Here is a 9,373-nt window from a genome sequence, read left to right as displayed (position 1 = left end):
TCTTTCTTGCTTTTCTTTCTTGCTTTTCTTTCTTGCTTTTCTTTCTTTTCCCTGTCAAATATGAGATGTAGTTTAATTAAATTTTGCAATAATTAGCTTCATTACTCTACCTCTTTGGCCTTGGCCCTGAAATAACCTTTCCACAGAGCAGGGACCATTCAGGGCCACATAGACCCTACTGTCCATAGCGTGTGCTCCCCCAACCATGGGGTTGCTGGAGGGAAGTGTAGGGACAGTTGTCTCCCTAAAGGCTGCCAGGTGACACTCTAGAACCAAATGTTTTAGTGGTAAAACAATATATACATATTGGCAAAAAAGTCTTTTACTTCTTTTAATATGGTCCATATACAAAGCTGTGAGAGAGACACTGTTGTTTCTCTGTACTCTGCAGTAGGGGAAATTCCAGTTGAGTATCAACAATTTCATTCGAATCCTGTTGATAATTATAAAATGTTGGGGTTTGACCCAGGTGTTCCAAATGCTGCCAGTGTATATTTTCTTTAAAGTAGTCAGGCTGCATTATTATCAAAAGATATTCTAGTCTAATAAATTCCAAGATACTTTAGTTTGATACTAAAATAAAAGGCAGAGGAACAGAGTTCAGAATGTATTCTGTATTTAATGCTATCAAAACCTAGACATGCTTGTTTGATTTGCTGCCCAGTCACATGTATGCACTTCTGCTGCATTTGAAGGGGGGAAGTGCTCAGCCCCTTGGTTGTGGCTTTGCCTTCTTTTCATCTCTTCCTGGCCTTTGTTGCTGTGGACACTGTCTTGGATCTTTTTGCTGTCACTGTTACAAATCTTAACAGTGTTTTCCATACATATGTATTCCAGGATAAGATGAGAGAGAGGGCTGAAGCTTTATGTTAGACTTGGGTGTGAGAGAAGGAAAGTTTCTGCCAACTACTGCCAGATAGGTGTCCTTCTGAGGTGACCTGGTCACTTCCCACTTGGAAGCGCTCCAGGAAGTGCCAACCAGTCCCTTCTGGAAATGGAGACCATCAGAATGTGTGGGTGGCACTGGACTTGAGAAAACAGAGTTGACTGAAATTGTACCTGCCTAATGATGTTTGTTGTTTAGTGGAGCTAGTTGTGTACTATTGTAAGCTCAAGTGGGGTTGTACATGCTCTTCTGCACTTGCCCTGTTAGGAATACTGGCACTGACTCCCAGCCACGCCTCTGAGTTGATAAAAGCTTGAATAATTTGTTGAGTTATTAGTACTGCTGCTTTTGAATGTGATCTGTCCTTACATTTCAATACATGGCTGTGCATTTACCTTTTGAAAGGATCTTACCATTGATTTTGTAAAGAACTCTCTCCTCTTATTAGTGGTAACTGCAATGAATGGTTTGCAAACATATGCAAATCTGAACTTGGAGTATTATAAAGACACGTAAATGTTTTCATGTTTCATTGTTTCATTTAAGCAGACTGCAGATAACCTGTTATCTGTCGAAGCACAAAAAGAGCAAACACTAAAAAAAAGTTATACAATAATAGTGACTAATAAATGTTTCAAGTAGAAAATTAAGAGCTTGGCTGTATCATGTGTCAGCATTAATGTTTATTTGTATCATCCCTCTAAGGATTTTAGAGTGCTTTTTAAGGAGTGAATTAATTTTGACAATGCCCTGTGAGGTATGTATCCCTCTTGATAGAAGGGAGTTGGAAGCACAAAAGTGTTTAAATTCTACAGGGTCATGCTACTAGGTATGTTTAATTACAAATTGGAGCAGTTGATTCAGTTTACTACCAGTTTGTTTAAGCTGAACCAGAATCACAAATAGAAGCCCCAGGTTTGTGATTATGAGAAAAATTTACTTCTAAGTTTATTTTGCAGGGGAAATGTTTATAAAGAGAACTGCAGATAGAGTAAGTGACATGTGTAAGTCCTCCTTCACTGAGCCAAATAATCTGAATGGTTATAACTTATTTTGCAGTCTTCCTGATTTTTTTTTTCTTTTCTTTTGCCTGTAATGAGCATTTAATCATCTGCTATCGATAATTTCTGACACTTTAGAGAAAAGGAATTAGAAATTGCAAACTAGTGTACCCCGAACCAGTCATGAACTTTTGCACACGACTGACTGAATAACTGAAGCATAAAATTTGTCCAAGGTTGTTGTCTTAGTACGTGTTACATGCTTGAGAATACTTAAAAATTCTAAAAATATTCTAGATGGATCAGGAAGGAAGAAAGAAAAAGTTTGATGATGGCCAAAATATCACCATCTAGTATTACCACTGTAGAACCATCTAGTATCTCTCCTTAACACCTTTCCAGGTACAAAATTTCTCCTGGAAGTGGAATTGCAGCCTGTTTTAAGTAAAAAAATGTCATCTCTCTAGGTGTATCTCAAATCAGGATTGGTAACCATGCTTTAGGTTTGTGTGGATGAGTGTAATGTGTCTCTGCCTTGCTACATGAAAGTATCAACTGCACAGCTTCAAATACAGGTAGAAAATCCTGATTTAATTCACACTTGTTGAAGAATTGTTGTTTAAACTACTCACTCTTCCTTAAAGCTATGATCTCTGGCAAGAGAAGCTGTTTGGACTTGTGCCTCTTTTTTTATGTTCAAAAAAGAAATGCTGATGAGAAAGAGGTGTTAAAATATGTTACTGTAGTTTACAACTGTCAGCTATGATGTTTTATTTAGCTGTATCTATTCAGATGCTCCCTCCGCAACATGGAGTGCCATATGCCATTGTCCCTGTCAGTAAGCAAGTCAGCAAAGGTTTCCCAGTCTGCATTTGTTTTTGTATTTGGGCCACTGAGGAGCCGTGGTCCAGTGCCATCTTTTATTGATAGGGCCAGCAGAGGAGGAATCTAATGAAATTATCAAAGCTTTGAATTAATTATGAACTTGAATAAGAAAGCTAAGCTCTCTAGAGCCAAGGATCTCATTACCCATTCATTTTCATTGCATCCTCTTATGGAGCAGAAGGCAGGTTCAGCTACGGCTCCTACCTTGATTTTGGACTTTATTCAAACTTGCTAAACTCACTAGCATCCACTTGTTATTAATCTGTGGCTGGAAGTGTCCAGGGTGATTAATTTGACTCTGCTCTAAGTCGGCACGTAAATGGGACATTTCCCTCCTCCCTTTCCTCTTATCTTTGCTATGTGGCTTTTCATCATCAGACTGGCTGCCATACAAGAGTTTCTGTTCTTTCTTGGTAATTGGGGAAAGCTATGCAAGACTCAAGTTTTAACTTCCTGGAATTTAATGAATTCATATTAAGAAATAATACTGCTACCATGTATTTCCTGGATATTTAGGTAAGCACAAACACTTATAAAGTCAGTATCAAAATTGTTTATTTCTTATTTTAAAAGACTATGGTGTTAAAAAGCAGTGACATTTTGGCCTCAGAAATGTGGGGTCATTGTGGTTGTGGGTTTTTTTTGTTGGGGTTTTTAGTGTTTCTATTTTAAATTTGTCTGTCAAACTACAAAAACTTCTCTATCTCTGTGAATACTTTAATGATGAACTATTAAATTAGTTTGGTTGCCACATTAAGATTGTTAAAAGTGTATGAAAATGCAACATTTTAGTTAAATCAGATTATGCTTATTTCAATTAATATGTCAATATATAAAAATGTTCCTGGCAAATTAGAGCAAAAGCAGTGAGACCAAGCTTCTCTGTAATATTCTTAGTTCTTGTGGATATTCCTCTTCAGTCTATCGGCAAGGATTTTCTTCTGCTCTTGCTTTTGTCCATTTCAGCACATTATTTATGAATGCATAAACTAGAACCTATCAGTCTTCATAAGTTACAGGCCACTGGCAATTTTTTAAGCAGTGGCTAACTGCCTAATGGTCTGTGTGTGTGTGTATTTGGAGAATCTGATAGCTTGTTGGGCGAGGGAATAACATTTTGTTCTTGTACTGTAGCTATTTTACCATTGGTGATATTTATCTTTTTTTTTTTTATTCTTCAGGCAGCTGCTATATTTAATTCTGCTTTTGGAAGTTTTTTGGTAAGTAATACAGTATTTACAGAAGTGCTTTAATAGTCTTATTTTTAACAGTATTATTGGTGTGTTTGTATTTTTCTCATGGTTGTTGGTGGAATTCTACCATTCAAGTGGCAAAAAAAATTTGAAACATCTTTCAGTTTATGTCACCATGCCATTAAATACAGATATTACAATTTCTTTTCTTGAGAAAAGTAGTGAATAAATTGTCTCTGCTCATGGTAAATTAATAATGTGTAAACACATCTTAATTTTCTCCTTAATGGGTTAACAGTATCTATTATTATGCAGATGTTTCAGACATGGGCATCAATATATTGATTTTTCTAATAAGGCCCATCAAATACTCATTATTTTCTATCAAGAGGCCATGGATTTTGAAAAGAAAACATGACCCAGCTGATCAGAGAGTAGATGCTAATTTACTCAGTGACTTGTCATTTGTTTAGCATATTTTACTGTCAGTGGAGCTACTCAGTGTCTCTGAGGAACACACTAAAATAGCTGGATAGGGAAGGCAATCAATCCAGCTGGAAATATAACTGTTTCTCTAAAAAGCAAAAGCAGTATTTGCGGTCCTCATGGTGTACAAACATTTGGGAAGGACACTGTAAAGAACACTAAATGTATCTATGAAGAAAGGAAGAATAGATTTCTTTTATTGATGTGTTGTTTAGAGAGATACTCATGGACATTAAATGAAAAATTATTTTATATTTTGGCAAGCTACTGATTTTTTTATTTATTTAGGCAACTAATAATTGAATTTGTTCTTATTTACTAAAATTTACACATTTAGAAGTGTCTGTTTGAGATTCCAGTCTTGTGTCCCCAGAAGGAGGATTGTGATGTATAAAACGAATAATGACAAAGAATTCAAATTAGGAAATTAAAATCAAAACTGCAAGTACAAAATAACTATTTTTTTTTTTTTATGAAAAGCTGACGTTTAGGATTTTAAGTATGAAAAGCTGTACTGCCAATAGAGAAAGTCACGTGGCATTTTGAAGTTATTGTGCTGCTGCTTTTTTGAGGAACCAGGTTAAAGTTAGGAGGGTGGATGTAAGATTTTTTTGGGTATAGGTGACCATTCACATTTTTAAAATATCAATTCCCAAGTACTTGTCCTTTTTGTCACCTATCATCTCCTCCTCCAGCGGGAAGAAGGCTTTTTCTGCCTCAAACTGTGGAATCCCAGTGTTGGAGCAGCTCTTGAGTCTGTGTGTGTGTGTGTGATATTTTCCCTCGTTGCGTGGCATGAACTCCAGTTTCTTTGCTGTCCTTGGCTTTCAGTTCAAGAGGTTTGCGTGAGTACCCAAAGGCTCAGTTCAGCTGACATTAGGAGATGTCTTTTGACTTAAAAAAAGAATTTAGGCTGCACTGCATCTGACTACAATACTGACTCCTAGTAAAGCAACAGAGACAGGTTTTTAATTTCAAGTACCTCTTTTTAGCTCTTTGAAGAAATCTCAGTGAAAGAAGCTGAGCTAGTTCATGTGTTCATGCAATACTTCTGATTTTGGTTTTGATCTTAGTTCACGATTATTGGAAAGTTCTGCTTACATGTAATTACCTCACTTCACTTTTCATTTACTTCGTATCTTTTTGGAAATCCTGGAGCAGCATTACAGTAAACATTCTTCTTAAAAAAATTTCCAGGCAAGACTTTTCAAAAATATGAAATATCATCTAGAATGAAACCACAGGACCGGCTGATCTTTTTCTAGTTACTGATTTTTTAAAAATAAAATTGTACAGGCACTGGCCACCATTAAATTACAAATATGTCTGCACACTTAAATGCTTGTTGTGGTATTCTAGTTTGAAATCATGGTTATGTAGGGCATATGTATTTATGACAGAAAGCAGATCACAAATGTGTTTACTGAAAGCTTTATTCTTAGAAACTTTTTCAACTACGAAAGGATAAACCTTATGACTGAAAATGCAATGGGGTGATAGTAAGCCAGGGACTGTAATAAGTAGTCAGAGTTGTTTATTGGTTTCACAGTGCTGTAGGTCTACATGGCCTTTAATTGAGTGGCTCCAGATGGGGAACACTAGCATGTGGTCACTTACAAAGTAAGTTTTCTGTTGAAAAACTGGCAAAGCATTAAAAATATATGTGTGTGTGTGCCTGTGTATGTACATACACACACACTGGTTTGAAGTCAAAAGTGTTCTATAAAATGTAAAAATAATTGGCCTGTTTCTGAGGAGATAACAGAAAGTCCTAGTTGTGGTGGTGGTGTTGAAAATCCATCAGTTTATATTGGTACCTAACTTAGGTTCACCACCTGTAGCCAAACCCTTATTTCTTACATCTGTAATTCATGATGAATCTAAATCACATTTGCATTTTTTCAACCAGTGTCTGATGATGAGCAGTATGTGGATAGGCTTAGATGCAGTTTTATAGCTGTGTGACCATACCCTTACAGTTATATGTGTCCTGGAGATAATTTGGAAGGCTGTGATCCTGGCAAGGCTGAAATATTTCTTATGTTCCTTTTTACAACGTGTAGCACACGGGCAGGTTGCTGCACTTGGGGGCAGCCCTGAAAAAGCCAGGATAGTGTGTTGTCTGTTTTCAGACTATGCCCTGTGGGGCAGTGCCTGTGTATGACAGTGTGAAACAGGCTGATTTAAAGGGGCTGAAAGATGTGCTACACTGTTTACTCTTCCTGCACCCCCTGCCCCCTCTTTTTTTTTTCCCCTTCAGAGTAGGAAATGGTCCTCGAGAAGTTAAAATAAGTTGTAGAACAAAGTGTCTGCAGGAAAAGACTCAACATAATGTTAGAATTATACTGGGATGAACTTATTCAGATGAAATGGAACACATTGTCATATGCAAAATGTAGAAATGCCAAATATGTCTTAATGAGCAGAAATACACTTAGATTAAGCATCTGGAGGTGTTTTCACCAGTACAGAGATTTACAAAAACTACCAACCAACCCTGAATTAATTCCTTTTAAACTCCACCAAAGCCCATATTCATATAAATATGCAGACAAAACAATGCATGGAATGATACTGTACATATTTATTTTATTGACTTAGCTTAATAATGTCCCAGGTCTAATTAAAACACAGTGTTTGAATGAACTAATTGTTACAGAAAAGTGTTTTTATATAGCTAGATTAGTAATAACTAACGATAGATGAATTCAATTTACATAAATTTCAGCCAAGAGAATATTTAGGCTCGTACCACAGAGGATTGCTTGGAGTTGGGTAGTTAATATCATTATCTCCTCCCCTCATTTAAACAGTTTGGTTTACAATAATTGTGTAACATAATAAGTGATTTCAGCTTTTCCTTTTAATGATGTTTTAATAAAATCTGATAGAGTTTTACTAATGCTGGCTGGCTGGTTATCACAAGGTTGCACACAAATGCATGCTTAGATCTGCTGAGATAGAGAGCACTGAGGTAACTGCTTCCATTTGTAGGAGAGGATACTTTTGCACCTAAAAGCTAAAGAAATTACCTGGGATGTTAAGTATAAGTCTGCTGAGATTCTTAACATTGTGTGCATTATCATGCTTCCTAAGCATTTCTGTTCTGCTTCTAAAAGATAAAAACAAATACTTGTTATTGTCCAAACCACAGAGCAATAGGCAGGAGACTGCAAAACATGCTGTGCTGATGGTTGTTCCGTGGTGTTTGCCTGAGTGGCAGCAACTGTGACTTTGTTCACCAAGGCGTAACCTGTCATTGAGGCTGTTCTTGCATTGAAGTGGAGATGCTTGTTTGGTTGGGAGCTACTGTTAGTTTGTAGTGACAGTATGATGCCAGATGCATGGAGGAAGGAGAGGGCCTAAAGTCCAGAACAGTATGTCCTCACAAAATGCTCTGCACTACTAGACTAGACTGGTCTTGTCTAATCTCTTTCTACCTGTCGTTAATCTCCTTTTTCCTTAAGACAGTGGGCTTGGAAATCTATGAGAATATCCAGCTTGTGATGTGAGTCAGTGGTATCTGATTCTTTGGTGCCTTGAGGTTACGAACAGTAAGTATGAAAGGAACAGCCATCAACTTGACCTTAAGCAAAGAACTGTAACCAAGATCTAAAGGTCTGTGGTGACAGGAAATCAAGAGGAAAAGAGAGGATTTGGGGGACTTGCTCTGGTGACCATTGCCCTCCTGAGCAAACAGCACAAAGGGCAGCTGAAAATCAAAGGGTTGGTTGAAACTTCCTCCAATGCTGTCTTGGGTTAGCTTTGCTTTCTCTGTTGAAATATATTAGATGAAATAAGGTATGTGTCCAGCCTACATTAACTCAGTCTGAAGGGAGAAACCTTTTTCAGGTGCCCATCATTCCATTAATCTCCTTTGTCCAAACTAAGTATATGTGGGTTTGTTCTTTTATCTTACTGTCTTTCAAAGAGGACAGAGCTGATTCATATTGTTAAAAAAACTCAAATAATTTTTTGGAGCAGCCATGTCGCTAATCAGATCAAGGCTAGTGTTTTTATTTACCTTATCTTCCAAATGAAAGCTAAAGCAAGCAGAGAATAGGAATGTTAGCTTCTCACATATACACAAAGCTTAGTCAGTTAATGAAAATGTATGGAATTCTTATCTAGTCTGCTTTAGCAGGCATAATGATTTACACAGCCTGACAGCACTAGTGCAGCAAGTAAATGCATTAGTCATAGTGTCCATTTTTCTTGCAAATTTGTGACACAGATTTAATTATGGGAATGACCAGCAACTTACAAATCTAATTTTGGTAGGCTGAGCCAACTTTTTTATTTTAATAACAATGGATTTTTTAGCAATGATTTCATTACTATTTAAAGAAATCCAACCATATGGAAATAACCAATTGGCTGAATTTATTTACTTTATTTTACCTTAATGAATGTTGAATGGCTTATGTTTATTTTTTTTTTTATTTCAGATATTTCAAGGATAAATATTCTTATCTGATTTAATTATTTCTAGCACAAACATTGTAAATATTATTCTAAAATTAGGCAAATGTTTGTATACCCCTTTGTTCCCTCTTAATTGTGTCTTTGCAGTAGGAAAAGGGGCAGAACAGTCATCTGGGATTCCGTTTTTACTGTGCTAGCTGTTTACAAGAAAATATTGCTAGGAATTCTGTTCACAACAGGTGCTGAATTCTAAATTCAGTCTTGTTTAATTTCAAAGTGGAGCTGCTTTATGGTGTGCCACCTCACTCTTGGAAGCGGTCTCCTCTTCCTCTGTGAAACAGTACAGTGGTGCTGCTGGTCTGTGCTCTGAATTTGTTCTCAAAGTCCTGAGCAAGTTCTCCCTTAATCAACCACTTGGGAAGCCACCTCATCCTTGAAGGATGGGTTTTTGCATGAGTGGGAGTGGCACATCTCGGCAGGAGCAAGCCTTTGGACCA

At 36.9% G+C, this 9,373-nt stretch overlaps 1 protein-coding gene across 8 annotated transcripts in view; it reads left to right on the top strand.

Annotated features, from left to right (window-relative positions):
• Nucleotides 1–9,373, top strand: part of SLC10A7 (solute carrier family 10 member 7) — a 146,559-nt gene that overhangs the window by 44,550 nt on the left and 92,636 nt on the right. For 6 of the 8 annotated variants that reach the window (XR_003529221.1, XR_003529222.1, XM_027652873.1 and 3 more), the window contains one exon: nucleotides 3,954–3,992. The exons of the other annotated variants lie outside the window; for them this stretch is intronic. Coding sequence is in view for 4 of the 6 variants with exons in the window: in XM_027652873.1 (XP_027508674.1) it covers nucleotides 3,954–3,992 (39 nt within the window). In the remaining 2 variants the exon portion in view is untranslated. The remainder of the gene's footprint in view (nucleotides 1–3,953; nucleotides 3,993–9,373) is intronic. 8 annotated transcript variants of the gene reach the window in all.

The sequence above is a fragment of the Corapipo altera genome, unplaced genomic scaffold (assembly GCF_003945725.1).
Source record: "Corapipo altera isolate COAL_440 unplaced genomic scaffold, ASM394572v1 69, whole genome shotgun sequence".
NCBI classification, from domain to species: Eukaryota; Metazoa; Chordata; class Aves; order Passeriformes; family Pipridae; genus Corapipo; species Corapipo altera.
Note: the sequence above shows the minus strand (reverse complement) of the source record. Positions and strands in the feature narration are given on the sequence as shown.